This window comes from Somniosus microcephalus, chromosome 8 (assembly GCF_052327205.1).
Source record: "Somniosus microcephalus isolate GS21.2 chromosome 8, FLI_Smic_1.0, whole genome shotgun sequence".
Lineage (NCBI taxonomy): Eukaryota > Metazoa > Chordata > Chondrichthyes > Squaliformes > Somniosidae > Somniosus > Somniosus microcephalus.
In genome coordinates, this window is record NC_140994.1 from 25160546 (window position 1) to 25185543 (window position 24998).

Here is a 24998-nt window from a genome sequence, read left to right on the forward strand (position 1 = left end):
CCGATATTCAGTTGCAGCGCCCCAAGCGGGGGCGGCCACACCCTGGAACAGCGCCCGTCCTCGACTTGGGGCGCTGAAACCGAATATCGGATGGGCGCGAGTGGCTCCGCGCCCAGCGGTAAATTCTGGGCGCAAGCGAGCTGGCGGGGCTATAGCTAATTTCTAGCCCTAAGTCTTCACTTTCCTACTTCTGCTCTTCACACTGAAAGTTATTTGAAAATCACCATTCAAAAGAAACGAAGAATAAACTTTTAAACAGAATACAATTACCTATAAAAAATGCTCTTTCCACCTTAAAATAAACGGATAAACAGCAACAAGCAGATAGCAAGGAAAAGCTGTTCACCTCACCCATTTGCCAAAGATTTGGTGGCACTTCTTACAGTCTCCTCTCATTCTTGATCGCACTCATTCTCTTTCCCTCCTACCTTCCCAACGAAGCTGCTTTATAACTTCTTGTACCAGAAATAAGTCAAGGCTTCATTTGAAGGCAATCGACTAATGCAGCATTAACTGTACATGGTGGCAGTCTGCTCAACATGTTCTAACTGGTATTTCTCAATTTATCTTCCCTTCTCTCGGACTCTTTTAACCTTGGTGATGTTCTAGAACCTCTGGCCCTGGCCTTCTCCTAACTTTCTCAATTAAAAAAAAACCACACTCTGTATGCAAAGGAATTCTTCCTATACTGCTGTATAATTCTGAGTTTTGTCATTCTGCTGTTCTCTGTTCCAGAAACCATTCTCAAAAGGCAGGTAGAAGTCTTGCTTCCAACCACTGGGAACCAGCCTCTACGAAATGTAGAAGAGAAATCAGAGTGATTTGTGTTCTAATTTTCACATTCTCCCTGTATAATTCTGCTCCCCAATCCAAAAGCAAGCCTATTAAGCCAATAAATTTAAAGGATTAATTCTGCCTCAGTGGTCAAAAGAACATTTTCTCGCTTAAATCTGGTGGCTCATTATTACATCATCTGAATGCCTTCATCAAATCATGGAGCTAAGCGTACGATATATTAGCTATTCAAGTGTTATATTATTTACACGTGATAAAGAGTAATGTTTAAAGCTGCTTTTAGCACTGCATCATGTTAATACGTCAGTACAATTACCCTGCTTATTGGAGAGCACACATGGCAGCACCGTCCAACGAAAGGCCGCTTTCTGCTCAGAAGTGACTCCTTTCCAGTGGCGGCTGCAGATGGAAACACGGCAGAACTAGGACTGTACTCCACCTGTAAAATATTACAACAGAATAAGAGAGGCTTGAGGGGAATTCTGGTGAACAATACAGCTAAAATTAAAAAGCCTTTAGGGCTTAAGAATGTATCATCAATGACCACATTTCAGAACACACCTTCTGAACTTTGCTTAAAGGCAAGTCAAGGGAAGTATTTTTTATTCAGCGTATTCCACCCGCAGCTACTTAAAACAGAGGTATTTATATATTTAGAAAAATGTTCTTTTTAAGAAGAATCCAATTTTTACAACCACTAAACCCATTCTGTTAGAATCCAATCATCTCTAGCCACTCTGCTGACATTGATGATACATGGTAGAGGCCCTCTGTAATGGAGCTCTGTGACTTGAGACACTCTGGAAGCTCAGCTGGAGCTGCCCAGTCCCGGGAAATCACACTACCAGTTAGATGTGCAGTATACCCAGCCGGTAACAAAATTGTGGCCCCCAAAGTAATCAACAGAATGACTTTTGGACACAGGGAGCCCTTAGCCCTCAGCGGTGACATTACCAGGGTAGCCTGAAGAGAAGACCGCCTGCAAGTTGACATTTAAAAAGAATACCGAGGAGTTTTATCGAAGTATGTTATTTTTAAGTAAACTTTGGTGGAGCACTTGGAACCAAAAGTACTTTATGTAGACTTTCCTTCTCATTAAATGTGTTTTCTTTTATATAATACATTTGAACCAAGGGTCACTTGTTGAGGCTTACCCATAATCTACTGAGACGGTGTAAGAGTATTGTTTTACAGTACAGTTCATGACTAAATTTATGATCGTAAAATGAAAATGTACTCCAGATTCGCGATTTTAATCATTTTGGGGAAGAGGGATAATTAAGTTATTACTGTGGAACTTGTAATATTCATCTTTCCAGGGGCTCTATAATGAGGTTTTTTGTACTGCATTGAAATTCCAACATACTTTACAAATTATACACATTAGTGTAGAAGATAGGTCATTTGAACGTTTTTTTTCCCTTTAAATTGATTGAATAGTTGAGCGTTTGCTTACTAGCTCGTCGTTGGAATTCTTCATTCTGTTGCCAGCCTGTGCTCTTGCGTTTGGGAAATAGGCACTGTCTGCCACTGAAGTAATCAGCACCGGCTCAGCCATGCTGCTTACACACTCGAGTACTGCAAGTAAAAGTAAAATACACATTTCAATAAAAAGGTAAATCTTCAATATAAAAAGTATGAAAATTGTTTGGGAAATATTAAACTAACTTCCGTGTATTCGTACACAACTGATTCCTTAGTTACTGATAAAACCAGTTAGCCTTGGCTCAGTGCTGGCACTCTCGCCTCTGAGGCAAAAGGTTCAAACTTCATTCCAGAGACTCGAGCACATAATCTAGGCTGACACTTTAGTGCAGTACTGAGGGAGTGCTGCACTGTTAGTGGTACCGTCTTTCAGATGAGACGTTAAACCGAGGCCCTGTCTGCCCTCTCAAGTGCATGTATAAGATCCCATGGCATTTTTTGAAGAAAAGCGGGGGAGTTCTCCGGTATCCCTCAACCAACATCCCTAAAACAGATTACCTTGTCATGTAGCTCATTGCTGTTTGTGGGACCTTGCTTCCTACATTACAACAGTAACTACACTTCAAAATCACTTAATTGGCTGTGAAGCAATTTGGGACATCCTGAGGTAGTGAATGGTGCTGTTAAATAATTGAAAGTTCTTTTCTTTCATGAGGAAAAAGACATAAAAGTAGATTAATTTTATATTACAGGAAACTCTTTATTATCCGGCACCAACGTGGTGCCGGTTTATCAAAAAGTCCGGATTACAGAGAAGTATAGTTAAAAGGTACGAGAGCTCCGTACACAGCAACAAATCCAGGCTTCCCTGTTGCTTAGCAACATGTGCAGGAACTCCAGCCACAGACCAAGCGTCCCTGTTGCTTAGCAACAAGTGCACGAACCCCAGTTACACAGCCACAGATCCAGCAACTGCCACTAATATGAAGTAAAACTTACCTGAACCTACTCCTGAATTTTGCCGGTTAAGAGATTTCCGGTTATTTAGGTGCCGGTAAATCGAGAGTTTCCTGTACTGTCCTTTGCAAAGTGCGTCATCTCAAGGGGTGCATTAGCAATGTATTTTTAATGCTAGCTCTGTAAGTGAGGGAATCATAATGGCATGCATCATATAATAGGTTAAACAATAACACAAGAGGTCACTGTAAATAGCAGTGAGCAGAGACATGGTGCAATTGTGTGAATTAAAATACAGTGGCCGCATGGAAGGCGTGAAGGACGGACTCTGTGACCTTTCCTGCCAGAACTGTACATTATTCAATTGAAGTATCATTGTAAACTTATGAGTAGTGTAGGATTGCAACTGTAAATGCGCTTTATAAACTGGAGTAGTTGTTACACTGTGCTGTACAATCATTAAGCATGGTTCATTTAATCAGGGGTTTCTGTTCAAGTTGAAAATAGACTTTCATTGTTAAGGGTTTGACTCTTTATACATGGAACTGCACTTCAACAAGACTAGAGCCTCATGACTCTTCATTGAAATCTTGTAAACTTTGTCCACAATACTGGGATGGCAATTTGCAAATTGACCAGTAATATATAAAGTCATTTGCGAAGGGAGGCTGGTAAAAGATAAAGGTATCGCAGCTCACATTTATAGATCGGCTTTCTCCCTTTTGGGGAGGGAAAAATAGCTTTCCAACAATAAAAAAAGGCCAAAATCTCTCGGTGCATTGAGGACATTTTTATGGTAAGTATTAAACAAGTGCAATAAACTCACCCTTTGTTCTAGGGATTTATCCAAAGCGTCTGATCTATCCATTGAGTCCTGATCCAGTCCACCGATATTAAAATCATGCTTTGTTTGGGGACCTTACAGATATCAATTCAACATTTATGGTAACAAACTCACTTATCAAATGTTACTTGGAAGACAACTGTAACTTTTTTTTTTTTTTTTTATAAAAGGGCTCCACCAGCGGCTAACGCAGTGTGTAGCTGAGCAATACAAGCCAGGAGGTCCCAGGTTCATCTCCTGGTCTGCGCTTATTGATCTTGGCTGGGGTGGCAGTATCTTGTAGTGTCCCTGGCCGAGGTGAGGTAACTCAGTAAAACCAGGAATCCAATCCAAGACCATCCTGCTCAGCATCATACAGATTAGCAAGTAATCTAGGTTGAATCTTCAGTGTCGTACTAAGGGAGTGCTACATTGTTAGAGATGATGGGGGAGAAATTGGGTTGAGCCGCAAACGGGGCGCCAAGCTCGCCTGGGCGCCAGATTTTGCGCTGCGATCGGAGCAGCAGCGATCGCCGGAAATTCAGTTTGAGCGCCCCAAGAGGGACACGGGGCGAGGCTCGAGGTGCTCCGCATCCCTCTTAGGACGCTGAAACTGAATATCGCAGCGCAATGTGCCACAGCGCCACACACTGCGGTACTGCAGGCCTTCCTCCCATTCTTAAGGGGGAGGGGCCTGCATCAGCGCGATGCGCGATCGCGAGTGCCGGCAGAAGAGCCCGGCACCGAGGAGAAGTGCCGGGCTCTCGGAAAACAGCCGGCAATGCCGCGGGGGGAGAACAGGAGGCCGGGGACGGAGGTGCAGGCAGGCGGCTGCCAGAAAAAATGGCCGCCCCGCACCTCCACCTTAATTTGCGCCACTGCCGCCACAGGTAGGCCCCGTGAACCGGGCGCGATTAGCGAGCGGCGCTACAGAGGCGGCCGCTGCCAAATATTGCGATCGGGGCGGTAGCGGGGCGCTGCGCACACCGATGACGTCATCGGTGGCGGCGTAGCGCAACAGGCTAACGCTGCCATTAGCGCCCCAGCTAAATATCACGGGAGGCGTGGCCAGTGGCGCTAAAGCCATTGAGTGCCCTCTTTAGGCGCTAACTGGTGGTGCAGCCCACTGAATTTCTCCCCCGATGTCTTTCCGATCGGGCATTAAACTGAGACCACTTCTACTCGACAGAAAAGATGCTGTGGCACTATACGAATAGGAGCAGGAAGTGCTTCTGGTTTCTTTTCCAATATTTAGCCCCCAACCAATACCACCAAAAACAAATTTAACTGGTGATTCATCTCTTTTGCTGTTTGTGGGCCCTTAACGTGTGCCAATTGGCTGCTGCGTTCTCCCTACGTAACAACAGACTGCACTTCATTGGCTGTGAAATGCTTTAGGACGTCCCGAGGGTGGGAAAGGCACTATGTAAATGGAAGTCTTTTCTTTCTTACCTCGTTAAGCAGGGAACTTATCAACTGAGGCACCTGAGGAAGTTGCTCAAAGTAATTTCATTTTACATTTTTAGACAAAATGTTCCAAGAAACTAAATGCGGGAGGAGTATCCTGCAAATTACTCAAGTTATTTGGAGTCTGCCGATTTTTTTTTTTTTTAAGGTCAAAAGTACATGATTAAAAATAAGTTAACTGTAGGAGAACACAGCTGCAACAAACAAAATTGTAGCCTCTGGAAACTAGACACAATCAAATAGGAAATAATATAACATTTCTGTATCTGTTTAAAGTTGTATGGCAAAGCCATTATTTACAAATATGCTGGTAATAGGGCTAATGCAACTGGGTGTCTAAACAAGTGTTTAAACAGATGGTTACACAGAGCTTCCTGGCAGTTTGATTAAAAATGGAGAAAGCACCAAGTCAGGTGCAATTCTTGGACTTTTAAAACTTGAAAGTGTCCTTAATGCACAGGTCTGGCATTCTCTACTTAAGGTTGTGAGTCTGATCCAAAACTGACTGCATACTTAGCAAAAGGAACCACAGGCATGGAAAAAAAACTATTTTAAGGTATGCTCCTCCAAATGGCTGTGGCATGGGACCGTACAGGTCTGCGGGGATTGCAGGTTTGTCTCTGATCAGCGTTGAGTTAGTTGATCTCAGCTGGGGCAACAGTCGACTTTAATGCTCCTGGGCTAAAAGGTCCAAAAGAAAATAGCCTGGGTTCGTGCTCACGATTATTAACCTGTGACTATTGCCGACAAATGTGTGGGTGTGGACGATGACAGGATTTGGATCAAGGCGATGCTGTCCATGGTCAAATAGCCTTACTGTCTAGGCTTATATGTGAAGAATGGCCTCATGGACAGGGTACCAGAGGACTGCTGGTACCAATCCATGGAGCCGTACCAACATACAATTGGCACACTGAGAGGATGAGAGAAGAAATAACAAAGGACGACCTAGCACTTCGTCATGTCCTCACATATCTCAAAGCACTTCACTGCCAATGAATTACTTTTGAAGTGCAGTCACTGCTGTTATGTAGGCAAACGTAGCAGCCAATTTGCACACAGCAAAGCCCAACAAATAACAAATGTGATGAGTGATCGTTAATCTGTTTTTTGGGGGTGTTGAATGGGGGAAAATTATTGGTCAGGATACCAGGAGATCTCCTTACTGCTCTTCAAATAGTGCCATGGGATCTTTTAGACAGTCAGCCATAGTTCAGTTTAGTTTCTCATCTGAGTGATGCTCTCTCCAATTACACAACTCTTAATGCAGCTTCAGCCTGGTTTATGTGCTCAGGTCCTGGAACGGGGCCAATCCACAACTTTGAGTCAAGCTGGTTCTTGAGTACAAATAGCAAGAACCCACAGCAAAAAAGGCTGACAGAGCTGAATAAAATCAAATCCCATATCGCTGGAACTGCAAACAGTACTAGCATTCTGCTGAACCAATTAGGAGAGCCAGTAGCAAGGACAAGTGCACGGATATTTACAATCCGTACACATCTACACAGATTTATGATATTTCAGAAACAATAAATCAGAGCATTTTCCTGCCATTTTTCGCCTTAAGTCTTGCTCATTTGAACATTTCCTAGTTAAGTCTTGCAGTCAAGTTTCGAAAGTTGAAATACGAAAAGAAAACCTGCAAGTCTGCACACGAGGCAAAGATGTCAGTGAATTATGTTTTATAATGGAGCCATCAACTGTTAAAGCAATTGGGCCAAAACTCCAGACTAGGAAGCAGGAAAACAACAGCCTAGATTCCAACTCTTGATTGCTATCCAATGGCGTCAAATTGGTCGGTACTCACTGCCCAGGCTCATATGTGAAGACCGACCTCTAAAGCAAGGTGCTGCAGACAGCTGTCGAACTTACCCCCAAGTCAAAGTTCAGGTCTTCAGTAGAGGAAAAATTTCACATTAAAACTGCTTCTGCCCACTCTCCACTTCTGAAATGTTAAAAATTAAACATATTTTTTTTAAAAGCCTCTTCAACAATGCTTAAACAATCCTGCAAAAATGAATGAAATTTTGAAATGCTCGCTGCCGTGCAAGTTGCTTTCTCTGAACCTTGGACTCCGTGCCAGACACTTCTTACAATATTCGCTGCATAAATCACACCATCAGACCTAGAATTATGTCGAGTGAGTAGAAGGGCTCGACTTCATTTATTTTAAAACAGTCAATGATTTGTACACAAGTGTGAGATCTAATCCTAATTCTACAGGTAGGGGCCCCCACCCCCGCTAACAGAGAGACAATGCTGAGAATATGGGATCTGTACTCACTCTTCAAAAAAATACTAAGGCTCACCTTGATCTTTAATTGCAGTACAATAACACCACCAGTGGCAATGTTGAGTGCGAGAAATTAGGCAATACAAAAAATCCCTTTATATTCACTACACATTCTGTGGTAATACAGCGAAAGCCTTTTAGAATGCAATCTTGCTTCCCACCAGAAAATGTCACCATCAGCAGCCAACTGGATAATTTGGCGAAATGAAACTTCAAGTAGTCGCACTATATCTGCTTTAAAACTTGAAAATGCTTCGTTCTTGAAGTAAAAGACTCTCTAGTCCCAAGGGGATGCGGTTGTAGCATTCTCTGCTCCTTCAGGGTGTGACCGAGCCGGAAATTGACTGCATACAGCAAAAGGCCTCCCGAAGTACCAATAAATACTTTGAAGGTAGGTTGATATTACACAATTACTTGATGATATAACGTGAGGCTGCTGGTGACGTGCCATTCCGTCTCATTTATGGTGCAGGAAACATTTCACAGCACAAACAACTGCACAATTTCTCATCCCTAAATCTCCACTCTATATTTTTCCTAGGATCTTAAAATGGTGGAATCCTTGCTATCTCCTCATTCTTTCTTTCCTCCTACAGTCTTCCGGCTTTTAAAGTGAAAGATTAGAAACACCTAATCACTACTTTCTGATTCACCTCCCTTCTCTTTTACTCACTTGGTGATGTCCTGCACCATGTGCCTCAGCTGGAGCATTGTGCACAATTCTGGGCACCACACTTTAGGAAGGATGTCATGGCCCTGGAGAGGGTACAGAGGAGGTTTACCAGGATGATGCCAGGGATGAGGGAAGTTCAGTTATGTGAAGAGATTGGAGAAGCGGAGATTGTTCTCCTTAGAGCAGAAAAGGTCAAGGGGATACCTAATCGAGGTATTCAAAATTATGAGGGGTTTTGACAGAGAAACTATTTTCTCTGGTAAGCGGGTCAGTAACCTGAAGTCAGAGATTTTAAATAATTGGCAAAAGAACTAGAGGGGAAATGAGGAGAAATTTCTTCACACAGAGGGTTGTTATGATCGGGAATGCACTGCCTGAAATTGTGGTGGAAGCAGATTCCATAGGAATTTTAAAAGGCAATTGGACATGAAGAGGACTAATTTGCAGGGTTATGGGACTAAATTGGACAGCTCTATCAAATAGCCAGCACAGACCGATGGGCCGAATGGCCTCCTTCTCTGCTGTAAGGTTCTATGTGCTTTGCCCTTCACCTTGATTTCTCTTTGCATCTTTTTCTAGCCTCCCTTAAAGGCTGGGCAGGATTAATGCAGGCCAGCAAGTGAATGTCACATCTATAAATGGGCTAAAAACAGCAGCACCCTGATGCCAGAAAAGATAGTAGCCTCTCTGAAAACATTGAAAACCATCTCTGTTAAATGGGTCGGAACTTCTGTAGGCAGCAACACGGCCTCATTTGCTGCCACCAGTCGGGGCTAGCGTCAGCAGGAATTCTGCGAGGTAAATGCTATATTATAAAATCACCCGATTACATATTGTGGCTGCAGGTACCCTTTTCCCGTTGACCATGAAGACATGTCCTCTGATTTAAAACTTCGATGATGGGTTACTTATTTGGGTGAGCTCAGATTTCAAAGCCTAGAGGAGAACTACTTCCAAGTCAAGTTTTACCTTGGCAACATTTTCCATTCCCCCTTTGACTTCGTGGTTTATTCCTCATCTCGCTGGATTCTTTTAAATTTGTTTGTGCTGGTGACCAAACTGGGCAACGTCCCCCTCTCCCCCTGTTGCTCGACAGCGACCTTCCCAACTGAAGTCCAGAATAAATAGAGAACATTCAGCTACTCTGACTTTTGACACAAAATAATGAATGCAGAATTCACCACTCCCTGTCTTCTTCTGCGTTCTAACCTTGCTTGAAAAATGCAGCTTTAATGACATTTTGACACACTATAACAGTGTTACTCATTTCAGATCTGATAAGCATTTGGCATCTTGTCGATAACATTGCAAGCGCATTCCACTGGTATTTTTCAGTCAAAGCATACAGTATGCCAGCTTACAAAGAAACAAAAGAAATACATTTAAATGCTTCTTTTATAAAGCTCTAGCTTTCAACCCTCTCAACACTACTCACTTGCAACAACCACCATTATCATTTTCCTGGGTCTCCCCTAACAAGATAACCTGCACAGCCACAACCCCTTTAATTGTGGGTAACCAGATTGTCTTTACTAAAGAAATAAAGACTTGCATTTATATCGCGCTTTTCACAACCACCGGATGTCCCAAAGCGCTTTACAGCCAATAAAGTAGCTTTTGAAGTGCAGTCACTGTTGGAATGTAGGAAACGCAGCAGCCAATTTGCGCACAGCAAGCTCCGCATTGTGATAATGTCCAGATAATCTGTTTTTAGTGATGTTGATTGAGGGATAAATATTGACCAGGACACCGAGGATAACTTCCCTGCTCTTCTTCGAAATAGTGCCATAGGATCTTTTACATCCGAAAGACGGCACCTCCGACAGTGCAGCACTCCCTCAGCACTGCACTGGGATGTCAGCCTAGATTTTTGCGCTCAAGCCTCTGGAGTGGGACTTGAACCCACAACCTTCTGACTCAGAGGCAAGATTGCTACCAACTGAGCCATGTCTGGTGTAATTAATGTCCTTTAAGTGCACCTAACACGGTTAAGAACTCAATATATAACTGTATGTTCCTACAAACCGTAGCATATATCATGGTTAAAGTGTCAAAGCATAGCTGCAAAATACTAACTCAGAAATCCCACCGGCACAAGGGCCTTTGATTTATTACACAGGACAGAGAACACTGGCCTAATAGCCTGAGGAGCCACAGAAAGTAATTCAGACCAATCTAAGTAAGTGATCTACTCCAATTTTTTTTCTTTTATTAACCTTTATACTTGGAGCACAACGGACCAGTTACCTCGACTGTGCATCAGTGAGCTTTGCAGACAAGATAACTCATTTGGTGGTTGTGGTGCTGTATTTGACATAAAAATTGCATCAAAAGTTGATCCGGTCTTCTCTCTAATGTTACCAGATCAACCTTCGTGCCTAGGCCTCAATTGGCTTAGAGGTTAACCAACCAGAGGACAATTTGTTTCAATGTATATGCCACATTAGACAGCAGAATCCAAGACTTAAGTAAAAGTGTTCAAAGTTATTCACGGTACAGAATAGGTTAGCAAGAAAGAGACTGGAAGAGACAGTCAGGACAGGAGAAGCAAAATCTTTAAAATTTCTAAGAGCATATTCTAATTGTATAGGGTTTATATCACTGGAATAAAGTTACTCCTGACATTTGAGGAGTTTTAATTCTGTCATTTAAGGTCTTATTTTAGCATGTGTGTGTGAGCGGAAAATATTTTATTTATTTTTTAAAACGGCTAATCCAGGGAGCCTGGAATTCCCTGGACCTGCCAGCAGTCTCCAGTAAACTGAATTCATCTGCAGCTCTATCATTACTGAAAAATTGCTGTGAATTTTCCTTGGCTCAATTGGTAGCAATCGGAGTCAGAAGGTTGTCGGTTCTCGAGCGCTGCTCCAGGACGTGACCACATTATCTAGGCTGGCCCCTCGGAACAGAACTGAAGGATGGTTGCAATTGTCTGAGGCGCCGTCTTTTGGGTGGGGCGTTAAACGAAGGCCGCATCGTCTATTCCGGTGGTTCAGGTGAACGTTAAAGATCCTGTGGCACTATACGAAAAGCAGGGAGTTCTCCCAGTGTCCTGGCTAACATTGCTTCCTCGACAAACGCTACCAAAAATAGACTAAATGGTTAATTATCTTATTGCTGTTGGCGAGATCTTGCTGTGCAAAAAAGTCTGCCATGTTTGCAATTCAAATTAATTAATTCTGTGAGAATCACTTAGGGACGTTTCTGAGTCACATGATAATAAAGTGCTATATAAATACAAGATTTTTCTTTGGATTTAGATCCAAGCACAGTACAACACAATGAATGATAGTGTTTTCTTCCTAATTAATTTGAGAGACAGCACTAAGTTGCTCACAGATGTTACTTACCATCCAAATGTATTTTTATACATGCATATTTATGGGACATTTATTGAACTCGGGGGAATATTTATGGCTATTATATTAAAACGTGGTCAGTTATCTCGTTTAGTTTATAGAATAAACCAGTTAATTACAGTCGTGAATTCTAATACTGTAATTCAAGTAAATAATTAAAGACTTCATGAGTATAACTGCTTGTGTGACAAGGAGTGGGAAAAGCCCTGCCTCAGATGATACAAACACAGGAGCATCACAAACCTGACTCCAAACATAAACGGCAGGGTTTTTTTTCCAGCAGGACTGCACACAGACAAGCATTTGGCAGGCTTAATTTCACACTTCATTTACCTTACAGTGCCTGGGAGATTGTTTTTAAATTGCTCGCGTTGTTCCATTGTTAGACAGAGGACCGCCTTGTGTTTACTGGAACTGGTGTACAGACGCTGCCGCAGCACTGCGGTGATAAAGAATTGCCCATCGGCCTCAGACAGGCCCCACTTAGCCTCGTGATCTCTGCTAAAATATAACTGCATCTTGACCCGTGCATTTCAACTGGTGATCCGTGGATTGGGAAGAGGCAAACAACATGTTGTTTGGGGTCTTGAGGCTCAAATCATGTTGAGTGTAAAATGGTAGATATGTAATAAAGTCACCCTTTGGGGAAAGAAACCCCGTTTCTTTCTTAACAAGAAAAAAAGGCTCACATTTACATTGCATTTCATTATCTCTCAGAAACATCTTCAAGCACTTCACATACAATGAATTACTTTAAAGTGCAGATAAGAATTAGGAGCACGAGTAGGCCATACGGCCCCTCGAGCCTGCTCCACCATCTTCGACCTCAGCTCCACTTCCCCGCCCGATCCCCATATCCCTTGATTCCCCTAGAGTCCAAAAATCTATCTCAGCCTTGAATATACTAACGACTCAGCATCCACAGCCCTTTGGGATAGAGAATTCCAAAGATTCACAACCCTCCGAGTGAAGAAATTCCTCATCTCAGTCTTAAAGGCCCGACCCCTTATCCTGAGACTATGCCCCCTAGTTCTAGACACTCCAGCCAGGGGAAACAATCTCTCAGTGTCTATCCTGTCAATCCCCCTCAGAATCTTATATATTTCAATGAGATCACCTCTCATTCTTCTAAACTCCAGGGAGTATAGGCCCAATCGGCTGTTATGTGAGGATTCGCAGCAGCCATTTTGTGCACACTAAACTCCCACAAGCAACAATGAGATGAATGACCTGTTTTTGCTGGTGTTTATTGAGGGAGGAATTCCAGCTAGGAAATGGGGAGAACTCCCTGCTCTTCTCTGAATAGTGCAACACCAGAAGCACTAAAACAGGCATACATGGCATCAGTTTAATATCTCATCCAGAGGATGGATAGAATCACAAGACTACAGGCTCAGCAGGTATATGCACAAGTTGGTTTGGCACTGCACCCCGGGGTCAATCCCTAGTCTGTGCTGAGTTAATTGATCTCAGCCAGAGCAGCAGTGGAGACTCTATAGCAGACAGCCTGGCAAGGGAGGGTATAAAACACCAGCCAGGGCTCCTCTGCCTGCTAACTACTGAACCATGCTGCAAAGTGAGCGAGAACAGCCTGGGCTCAGCTGTGAATCCACCAGCACTCGCAACTCCAGGCTCGTGCGTAAAATATGGCCACTGGAGCAAGTGCCAGAGGGGTGCTGGTGACTACGGCACTGCACTGCAGCACAAGTTAGCAACTTCAGGATAAGAGGAAGCTGAAAAGGAGAAAATGGAAAAGTAATCACACAAGATTAGAACAAAAGAACCTTCCTTATCTGCCATAATAGTCTCACACTTCTAGCACAGCAATACCCTAGGCACCAGAGTGAAGACTGCATAATAATAACATAGAGTGGAAGTAATCTTTCTCGGGCTGTGAGGATGATTAAGTCAGACAGGAGATGATTAGTGTCCACAAGCCTTACAATGAAGCCATGCCCCACACAAGGTGTTAGAATCATAGAATGATACAGCACAGAAGGAGGCCATTCGACCCATCGTGCCTGTGCTGGCTCTTTGGAAGAACTAACTAATCAGTCCCACTTCCCTGTTCTTTCCCCATAGGCCAGTAATGTTTTTCCCTTTAAGTATTTATCCAATTCCCATTTGAAGTTACAATTGAATCTGCTTCCATCACCCTTTCAGGCAGTGCATTCCAGATCACAACAACTCGCTGCGTTAAAAAAAAGTTTCTTCATGTCGCCTCTGGTTCTTTTGCCAATCATTGCTCTTTAATTTCCCCCCCGAGCTCCTGAAACTCTGACCGCAGGACATCATCCCTTTTCCTTCCTATGTCATTGGTTCCTAGATGGATTACCTTGCCCCTTCAAAATGTTCCGCACCCTCTCAGTGACATCCTTTACCCTGGCACAGGGAGGCATCACCATGCGGGACTGACATCGGTTGCAGAAACGCCTGTGTATCCCCCTGACTATCGAATCCCCTAGGACCACTGCAGTTCGACACTCTGCTTTGCCCCCCTGTGCAGTCATTTGCCCCACAGTGCCGTGGATGCGCTCTGGACTGCACTCGCGAGGTGTTGTCACCCTCACTGAAAACCGGTTTGAGTGTGCCAGACTCCCGGAGGATTCCTGCACTGTCTGCCTCTTCCTACCCTGCCGGATGGCCACCCACTTACTATTCCCATGAACTCTCCATAGCTGCGGGGTGACCACCCCTTGGAAAGTGTGCTCCAGGAAATTCTCAGCCTCCCGTATGTCCTGCACTGACTGCAGCCGCTCCTCAAGCTCAGAAACCCAGAGCGCAAGCTCGAGCAACTGGAGGCACTTCCTTTACCTGTGGTTATCCAGGACACACGAAGTGTCTTGGAGTTCCCACATAGCACAGGAATTGCAGGCAATGGGTCTCAGCTATCCAATCATTTTGCTTAAAAGGCTATCTACTTACATTATATATATATTTTTTTTTAAGTTTAGTATCCTACTTATTATTTATTTCAGTTTAATAACACACTATCTGTACTACTTACCAGTGAATTCCCACTCTCACCAAATTCCCGTTGCCACTCCGTTTAGCAGATACTCCCAGCTCTGTTGTCCAAAGTTCAGGCAGCTAATCAGGAAGGTAGATAATTGAATTTCAATTGTATATTATAAATTACCTAACTTGAAATATGAAATGGTGTCTGTCCCCGACTCTGACTAGCTGGTGCTCTCAGGACAGCTGTCATTATTTCAACATAGCTCGCACATTTTCAAGTCATCAGACCAACACATTTTTTCCCTGAAGGCTGCATGTTCAGTGATAAGAATCTGCCTCACCTGGTAAAAGTTGACACCTGATTGGCTGGCAGTGATGGCATGATTTATAGAATGACATGAAATGACTATGAATGGTCAATTTCATTATTGCTGCATTTCCTTTTTTTCATTATTATATTGGTAAATCCTGCCCATCTTGGCTGGCTTCCATTGGCTCCCTCATGCCCGAGCCCACTGATTTCAAAATTCTCATCCTTGTTTGCAGACCTTTCCATGGTCTCAGTCCAACCTCCTTCTGCAACCTCCCCCAGCCCTACATCCCAACGAGTGTCCTCTGCTGTTCTGAGTCTGAACTAGTGTATCCTCCTCCCTCTGCGCTACCATTAGTGGCAGAGCCTTCAGGCATCACATAGCTGCATTCGGGAATTCTCTTCCGAAACCCCTTGCCTTGACACGTCACTCAGCACCTTCAAATCCCTCCTCAAAACCTCCCCTAATTCCTCGTCCCAATTCCTGCCTAGTGTGCAATTCACCACTTTGTCAAACATCCTGAGATGCTTTGTTACATTAAAGGCACTAAATAAGTGCCAGTTTTTGTTATTATTGTTAAATAACTTCGCCGTCCTCACATGTCTCACTGTCCTTATCGATGGATGAGGCTACAGCTACTTAAAAAGGAGCACTTAATGTTCCAGAACTACCAAAGACACCACCACAGTAAAACCTCTAAGTAAAAAAGGAAGTTTGCACAAGTTCAGCAAAGTCAGAAATGCTTAAACAAAAACACTCTTAAATGATGTTAAGTTAGGGTTGCAATAAAACTTATGTTAAAAAATGGTATATTTTAAGTACTGCAGCTTTAGGATCAGTGCTGGCTTTAGAGATAAACTACAATAATCTTTTGCTGGCATTTTTCAATGAACTACACTAGCCCTAGCTCACCGAGTTATCATTGGCTCCTTCTCCTGTTAACGTTACCCATCCCACAAACCATCTGGCTTATCACCAAACTCAATTTTTAAAGCCAAATATACTTCCAGATAATAATTAATAACATAATTGTAAACAGATCTGGTAAAATTGAGCAAACTGTTGCAATTATTTTACCCTTGCCATTGCTTTTGTTTCAAAGTTACCAGAATGTGAATATTTTAAATGAAGTTACCAAGAATCCACTGGATTGCTTTGAACATATGGCACCAGACTGAATTTCTAAGCAGGTCATTACAATCTGTAAACATTTTATAAGCCAGGTCACCTTAACTTCTGAATAACCTGGCTACAGTACAAGGGTGGTGCAAGCAGATTCAATAGTAACTTTCAAAATGGAACTGAATCTATACTTGAAGCGCTACATTTTGCAGGGCTATGGGAAAAGAGCAGGGGGGTGGGACTCATTTCAAAGAGCCAGCACAATGGCCGAATGGCCTCCTTCTGGGAGTCTATGGCCCAGAAATTCGGGTCGGGGGCTTCCCGCGGGTGCAAGCCCACGACCTGCACTTACCTAGCGCGCCTGCCGTTGAGCTGTGGGCCCGCATGGGATTCCGATCCTGGGCCTCCTCCAACAGCCGGTGCACAGTGCTTGTGTATCCCAGGGGCGCAGTTAGTTCGAAGCGTCCCCTGGGATCACGTGGGCCATGGAGAGCCAATGGTAGCAGGGAATCTCCATTAATAGATTTGACAGGAAGGCCTGTCAAATCTATGAATAGAGATCAGCCCCAAAACCTAAGTAAAACTTCAAATAATTTTTTTTTTTAAATCACATTTTTAAAATAACTATAAATTACATAAATTAACAATTTTAAACGAAAATTATAATTTTTGAAAAAATTAATTAAAGTTTTTAACGGGGCTAAAAATAAACTTACCTTTCTTTAAAGTATTTAAAAATGATAGACCTGTGGGGAAAAAATGTTTACATTTTACTTAATTCACCTCTTACCTTGTTAAAAGCAGGCCTTGTGCCTGATTTTTTCACGCGCAGCTGCTGGAGACTTACCCTCACGGAGAAACCTGTGAAAAAAGTGGAAGTTCAAGGTCTACGCGCTGCCTCTCCGGCGCACGCGTTTGACCCTCGAACCCCTTCCTTCAAGGGAACGGAAGTTCTGGTTTCCAGTGCATGCACGAAACCGGCACTTTCGTTGGCCAGACAGGTGAGTACACAGCGCGTACTCACCCGCGGGGACCCGAATTTCTGGCCCTATGACCTGCTTAACATCAGTTGCACGCAGTGTCATTACTGTAAACAAGGACAAAGCCTGCACACAAACCTCCTTGTTAACCAGGTCCTTTTTGTTGTATAATTTGTGCTCCATTTCAACTAAAAGGTCAGTTATTTGAAGGGGAAGGTGGTGGTCTTGTGCAGTGTAAAGGCGTGCGATGGTGGTATAGTGGGGAGCAGAGCTACATTCCAAGCAGTTAACCCGGGCTCGATTCCTGGCCATCGCAACCAGTCAAATTATGGTGGAGCAGGCCTGAAGGGCCGAATGGCCTCCTCCTGCTCCTATTTCTTATGTAAACACAATCACCAAGAGAATTTCCTCTATGAAAGAGCAGATGTCACTCAAAATGCAGCCAAGAAGAAATATTTTAATCGTGTCTTACCAGCCCAATGGAATCTAATTTCTATATACCAGTACCGATCAGAGTGCTGAGAAAGAGCAAGGGAATAAAAGGAGCTCTCTCGGTGGGTTTCAATGAATGACGTATAATTTGAAATAACTACCAATTTTGCTTGGCGCATCTGAAAAATTCAATTAAAGAAACTATAATTGCATTTGACAAGGTGATGGGTCTAGATTATGAAGAAGCCTTTTAGCTTCATCCTTCCCCACTCCCGCACAGCAGACAAATAAGACTTAAACATCGAAACATAGAAGATAGGAGCAGGAGTAGGCCATTCGGCCCCTCGAGCCTGCTCCGCCATTCAATGAGATCATGGCTGATCATCCAAACTCAGTACCCTGTCCCTGCTTTCTCCCCATATCCCTTGATCCCTTTAGCCTTAAGAAATATACCTAACTCCTTCTTGAATATATTTAATGAATTGGCCTCCACTGCCTTCTGTGGTAGAGAATTCCACAGGTTCACCACTCTCTGGGTGAAGAAATTCCTCCTCATCTCTGTCCTAAATGGCCTACCCCTTATCCTTAGACTGTGACCCCTGGTTCTGGACTCCCCTGCCATCGGGAACAGCCTTCCTGCATCTAGTCTGTCTAGTCCTGTTAGAATTTTATAAGTTTCAATGAGATCCCCTCTCATTCTTCTAAACTCCAGCGAATATAAGCCTAATCGACCCAATCTCTCTTCATACGTCATTCCTGCCATCCCAGGTATCAGTCTGGTGAATCTTCGCTGCACTCCCTCCATGGCAAGAACATCCTTCCTCAGATAAGGCGACCAAAACTGCACACAATATTCAAGGTGTGGTCTCACCAAGGCCCTGTACAACTGTAGCAAGACATCCTTGCTCCTGTACTCGAATCCTCTCGCTATGAAGGCCAACATACCACTTGCCTTCTTAACCGCCTGCTGCACCTGCATACTTACCTTCAGCGACTGGCGCACAAGGACACCCAGGTCTCGTTGCACTTCCCCTTTTCCCAATATATTGCTGTTCAGATAATAATCTGCCTTCCTGTTTTTGCCACCAAAGTGGATAACCTCGCATTTATCCACATTATACTGCATCTGCCATGCATCTGCCCAATCACCCAACCTGTCCAAATCATACTGGAGTTTCTCTGCATCTTCCTCACAGCACACACGCCCACCCAGCTTTGTGTCATCTGCAAACTTGGAGATATTACATCTAGTTCCCTCGTCTAGATCATTAATATGTATTGTGAATAGCTGGGGTCCTAGCACCGATCCCTGCGATACCCCACTAGTCACTGCCTGCCACTCGGAAAAAGAGCCATTTATTCCAACTCTTTGCTTCCTGTCTGCCAACCAGTTCTCTATCCAAGTCAGTACCTTACCCCCAATCCCATGTGCTTTAACTTTGCACGCTAATCTCTTATGCGGGACCTTATCGAAAGCCTTCTGAAAGTCCAAATACACCACATCCACTGGTTCTCCCTTATCTATTCTACCAGTTACATCCTCAAGAAATTCCAGTAGATTAGTCAAGCATGATTTACCTTTTGTAAATCCATGTTGACTTTGTCCGATCCTGTCACTGTTTTTCAAGTGCTCTGCTATTACATCTTTTATAATGGACTCTAGCATTTTCCCCACTACCGATGTCAGGCCTACCGATGTCAGGCTTACCGGTCTATAATTCCCCGTTTTCTCTCTACCACCTTTTTTAAATAGAGGGGTTACATTAGCTACCCTCCAATCCATGGGAACTGTCCAGAGTCTATAGAATTTTGGAAATGACCAGCAATGCATCTACTATTTCTAGGGCCACTTCCTTAAGTACCCTAGGATGTAGATTATCAGGCCCTGGGGATTTAGTGGCCTTCAATCCCGTCAATTTCCCTAACACCATTTCCCTACAAATACTGATTTAATTCAATTCCTCCCTCTCATTAGACCCTATGTTCCCCGACATTTCTGGGAGGTTATTTGTGTCCTCAGTTGTGAAGACAGAACCAAAGTATGTATTTAATTGGTCTGCCATTTATTTGTTCCCCATTATAAATTTCCCTGATTCTGACTGCAAGGGACCTACGCTTGACTTCACCAATCTTTTTCTCTTCACATATCTATAGAAGCTTTGAGTCAGTTTTTATGTTCCCTGCAAGCTTACTCTCTTATTCTATTTTTCCCCCTCTTAATTAATCCCTTTGTCCTCCTTTGCTGAATCCTAAACTGCTCCCAATCCTCAGCTTTGCTGCTTTTTCTGGCCAATTTATATGTCCTCTCCTTGGATCTTATGCTATCCCTAATTTCCCTTGTTAGCCATGGTTGAGTCAGCTTTTTTGTTTTTTTTATGCCAAACAGGGAAGAACAAATTCTGTAGATCATCCATGCGATTTTTAAATGTTTGCCATTGCCTATCCACCATCAACCCTTTAAGTAATGCTCCCCAATCCATCCTAGCCAACTCACGCCTCATATCATCATAGTTTCCTTTATTTAAATTCAGGACCCTAGTCTCTGAGTCAACTACTTCACTCTCCATCTTAGTGAAGAATTCTATCATATTATGATCACTCCTCCCCAAGGGGCCTCGCACAAGATTGCTAATTAATCCTTTCTCATTACATAATACCCAGTCTAAGATGGCCTGATCTCTAGTTGATTCCTCGACATATTGGTCCAGGAAACCATCCCGTATACACTTTAGGAATTCCTCCTCCACAGTATTGTTACTAATTTGGTTAGCCCAATCTATATGTAGATTAAAGTCACCCATGATAACTGCCGTGCCCTTATTGCACGCGTCTCTCATTTCCCATTTAATGCCATCCCCAACCTCAGCATTACTGTTTGGGGGTCTGTATACAACTCCCACTAACGTTTTCTGCCCCATGGTATTTCTCAGCTCTACCCATACAGAGTCCTCACCATCAGAGCTAATATCTTGCAAATTAATTTTGAAAAAGAAAACTTTTGGTGAAAAAAATCTTTATCACACTATGCTTAGGACACAGATGATGAAGAGCCTACTTGTAAGGGAATAAAAAGCTGACTATTGGTGTCAGAGGAACAAAAATAGGTAAATACTGAGGTGTGAAATTCAAGGGGGCAAAAAGAAATCAGAGATGAGAAAGGCTACACAGCCTGAGCTAGCTCATCCAGAAAGAATGAAATTACAGTCCCCCAATCACAGATCCAAATATTTGTTCATTGATTGCAAGGTATTAGCCTCTATTGCCTTACCCAAATACCAATAAATCTTTGTGAAGAACTTCCTGACTTTAATCTTAAAGTTGCCTTTTTGTGCTCCTTTGCCCTGCTGTCATTGGTTTAATTTGACGTTGCATTCCTTTATCTTAAATGCCTGTGTTCCCTCCTTTCATGAGTGAAACGGCTCCTTCAGTCCGTCCTTATAGCTCTGTCCTCTGAGCTAAAGGATCAGCCTCCCCTCTGCATCACGCTCATGGTTTGAAGTTTCCCTTGTATCTTGTTGAGCAGAACGAGATGCAGCTGCCAGGATATGGTCCAGCCAGGGCAAAATGCAGTTTAAGCATGACTGCCTCTGACGTATACTCCCCTAACTTGGCTATGTGGTTTAACATTCCATTTTGTTGATTATTGCATGTTAAAGGCGGAGTTTATATACATATAAATCAGTGTTTCAAGTTTTTGGGTTAAGACAATGAACCCTGATAACGCCACCACCCCCACCCCCACCCCCACCCTTTCTCCGCCCACTCATTTTAAAATCTATAAGAACAGTATTCCTTCAAATTGTCCACTGCCCTTCCAGGCTCTCTGCTCTGTGGAATACTTATTTGTTAACGTATTAACATAAACCTTTAATTCTGTTATGAAAGTTCAGCAAGACAAATACTTAACTTAGAAAACGACACCGAAACGCTTAAAATTCAGAAGTAAAATTCTGCTACAAATGAAGCTAAAGGATAGGGCTCAAACCGAAGACCCCATCTTTTGACTCTCCATTCCACAACCCTCCTTGTTTTAACGCTTGATCCCCAGGCAGCACAAGGTGAGGCTAATACTATGGATTTCTGGTTTTCATCTGACTGTTTAAAAAAAAAAGACAACATTTGAAGCACAAAGCGCTGATGAATGGATTTGGTGCAACCAATTAGCAAAAAATATCAACACTGAAACTCAAAAAGTGCTCAAATCTAGTCACTTCATATATGATGGTTTATAAGTGTCTAATAGGTACAGCACACTTTAGAAACTGCTGCCAACAGGCCTGTCTCCTAGCCCACCTCCATGCCACTCTGTGACCAAGTTCTTGCAGGTGAACAATGTAACCCATGGTGATGCCCACTGGTATTCCTTCCCTCCGTCCTTCAGATGAATTGGCCTGGGGGAGCGATGCAAAAGAGTGCCAAGTCTCCCAGCCCCAACATATGACCCGGATTACAACCATGCGGTTATTTTGCACGACCCTATGCAGACATTGGAGGGAGACTCGTGCTAACAAAACTGGCTCACTTACTGTGACAAAACTGTGAGCCTACAATTGGACTGTTGTGAAAGAAGAGCTGGCTTTCGTAAGGTGGACACGGTGAAGCTGCCGCCCAGCGTTGCTCTCCTGCGATCCAAACTACAGAAGAGCCAAAAAGAAAGTGCCTGTAAACTCACATCTTACGACTCCTTATCGTAGTGGGCTGACACACCAGCTCAGCCCTGCACACTTAATAAGCCAATTTCACAGGGCCGTAGGCAGAGACCCTGGCCCATTTCTCAGGGAATAGTGCTGGGAACAGCAGGAGCCGCACGGCTATTATAAAGTGACACTGTCCAATTCAATTTGAATTTACTTCTGGATTGCTGCACTGATGTCAGCATCTGGGAAACTATGAGGAATAACGCAGGATAATTAGGAAAAAGATATGCGTGTACACTTGCTGAAGTCTTAAATGTGCGTCTGAAGACAGGTAACTGAGTAACTAACTTCTGAATACTTTTCCCCCCCCCTGAAAAATCACCACGGTGGCTGGCTGCCTCCCTTACCAGGAGGACAGCTTCCCAGTATGTCTGAGTTTAGGCACTGAATCAGGATGTATTTTTGCCTTACCTCTGCTCAAAGTAAATCTCATTGCGTTCAGTGGAACAATGAGGACTGCTGAGACCCATGTTTTGACGAAGACATGTTTCAGCCAATATTCCCCCTAAGGTGAGCGGGCGCCAGGCCACGCATCAATCAGGAGGCCGCTCTCAATCTGTTGCTGCTGGAAGCTACCGTGCAGCAAATGTAAAGGGATCGCGAACAAAAAAAATTAGAAGGAACATTGGTTTCAGCATTTATCCACCCCCAGTGACTCAGTTAGTTACTGCATCATTTTGACTCTAAACTGTGCTTCCAACCCCACATCCCCTTCATCACCAAAACCGCTAATTTCTATATCCGTAACAATGCCTGCCTCAGTCCCTGCGCCACGACCCTTAGGTGCGCTTTTCTCATCCCCAGATTCAATTATTCCAATACCGTCCTTGCTGGCCGTCCTTCGTCTGGGCTCCATGACTTCCAGCACGGTGGCATAGTGGTTAGCACTGTTGCCTCACAGCGCCAGGGACCCGGGTTCAAATCCGGCCTCGGGTGACTGTCTGTGTGGAGTTTGCACATTCTCCCCGTGTTTGCGTGGGTTTCCTCCGGGTGCTCCGGTTTCCTCCCACAGTCCAAAGATGTGCGGGTTAGGTTGATTGGCCATGATAAAAATTGGCCCTTAGTGTTCGGGGGGATTAAATACGTGGGGTTACGGGGATAGGGCTTGGGTGGGATGGCTGTCGGTATAGGGGCCGGGTGCTAGGGTTTGGGTGATCAGCCATGATCTCGTTGAATGGCGGAGCAGGCTCGAAGGGCCGAATGGCCTACTCCCGCTCCTATCTTCTATGTTTCTATGTTTCTAAATACAGCTGTCCTGCATTCAATTTAAAATCCTCATCTGCAAATCCCTCCATTGTCTCGCTCACCCCTACCTCTGCTACACAAAAGCAAGTTACTGCAGTGCTGAATCAGGCACTGAGGCATTCGGATCGGGAAGGCCTCGGCTTTGAGTCCTGATTCCTGAGTTCATTGATTTGAGACTTTAAAGGCGCTATATAAATACAAGTTGTTGTTGCTGCAAGTGGCCTCAGCACTCCTGGGCGAGAGAGGGGGGGGGAAATTCAGCCAAAGGGCCTCCTGCTCCTGATTTCGATCCGCTGGCCCGTGCCGGATAATAAGCATTCATGGACGCAAGGCGAGGACAGGATGGAGCCTGGCTGTGATGCCCCCGGCAGTTGAATAACCTCGCTGCCTATGCCCATACATGAGGAATGACTAATTGAGCGAAATGCTGGAGGTCAGCTGTCGTCCTCCAGCCTGTTTCAGCACCTGCGGGCGAAGGGAGCCCAATAAAAACGGCACAATTTTTTTTTAAAAACATGAATTAAACACAAATAAATGTAACAATCATTTTATCTTCAAAAAACTGAGACAATATCGCAGTGACTTAACCAGAAAAGACGAGGCGAGCAGCAGACTGTGCAGCTAGCTTGCCCGTTGTGCAGCGTTTAATCTTCTTTTGCTGACCAGGTACTTCGCTGAAAGAGTTTGCTGCAGACTGCTGCAGGATTCTGACTCTGCTGAGTGGACAGAGGCAGCACCAGCTCTGTACAAAGTCACTGGGAGACAGGTTTCTCTTTACAATAATATTCTTTTAGCCTTGAATGAATGCAAAAATCAAACGCGGGACAAAGCGTAATTTTTCAAAACGGGACAACTTGAAATTTGCTTCTGGATTATTATAGTAATGTTACTGTCTCGTTCTTTTCCAATTTTCTAACCTTCTCTTCTGATGTCACACAGCTTTGCTGAGGTGCTGTACGGTTCCGTGGAGGCCAGCCGCCTTCTGCTTGCTCACATAGGAGGATTGTCCTATGAGGAGAGATTGAGTAGACTAGGCCTGTATTCCTTAGAGTTTAGAAGAATGAGAAGTGATCTCATTGAAACATATAAAATTCTTACAGGGCTTGACAGGGTAGATGCTAGGAGTCTAGAACTGGGCGTCACAGTCTCAGAATAAGGGGTCGGCCATTTAAGACTGAGATGGGGAGAAATTTCTTCACTCAAAGGGTTGTGAATCTTTGGAATTCTCTACCTCAAAGGGCTGTGGCTGCTCAGTCGTTGAGTATATTCAAGACAGAGATTGATAGATTTTTGGATATTAAGGGAATCAAGGGATATGGGGATCGGGCGGGAAGGGGGAGTTGAGGTAGAAGATCAGCCATGATCTTACTGAATGGTGAAGCAGGCTCGAAGGGCCGAATGGCCTACTCCTGCTCCTATTTCTTATGTTCTCAAGCGTGTCGCTATTCATGAACCTAGACA

General features: G+C 43.8%; 1 protein-coding gene and 1 long non-coding RNA gene across 13 annotated transcripts in view; one reads left to right on the top strand and one right to left on the bottom strand.

Annotated features, from left to right (window-relative positions):
* LOC147113377 (uncharacterized) overlaps window positions 1-915 on the top strand; it is a 61888-nt gene extending 60973 nt beyond the window's left edge. For all 3 annotated transcript variants that reach the window (XR_015079191.1, XR_015079190.1, XR_015079189.1), the window contains one exon: window positions 736-915. This is a non-coding gene — a long non-coding RNA (uncharacterized LOC147113377). The remainder of the gene's footprint in view (window positions 1-735) is intronic.
* gpam (glycerol-3-phosphate acyltransferase, mitochondrial) overlaps window positions 1-24998 on the bottom strand; it is an 82873-nt gene that overhangs the window by 48715 nt on the left and 9160 nt on the right. For 4 of the 10 annotated variants that reach the window (XR_015079188.1, XM_085994377.1, XM_085994369.1 and 1 more), the window contains exons 2-6: window positions 14800-14882; window positions 7340-7412; window positions 3220-3357; window positions 2252-2373; window positions 1112-1234 (exon numbers count right to left, since the gene is read on the bottom strand). Coding sequence is in view for 9 of the 10 variants with exons in the window: in XM_085994377.1 (XP_085850503.1) it covers window positions 1112-1234; window positions 2252-2353 (225 nt within the window). In the remaining variant the exon portion in view is untranslated. Of the gene's footprint in view, window positions 1-1111; window positions 1235-2251; window positions 2374-3219; window positions 3358-4003; window positions 7307-7339; window positions 7413-14799; window positions 14883-24998 lie in introns of those variants that run through there. The other 6 variants (XM_085994371.1, XM_085994374.1, XM_085994372.1 and 3 more) reach the window with 6 other exon arrangements.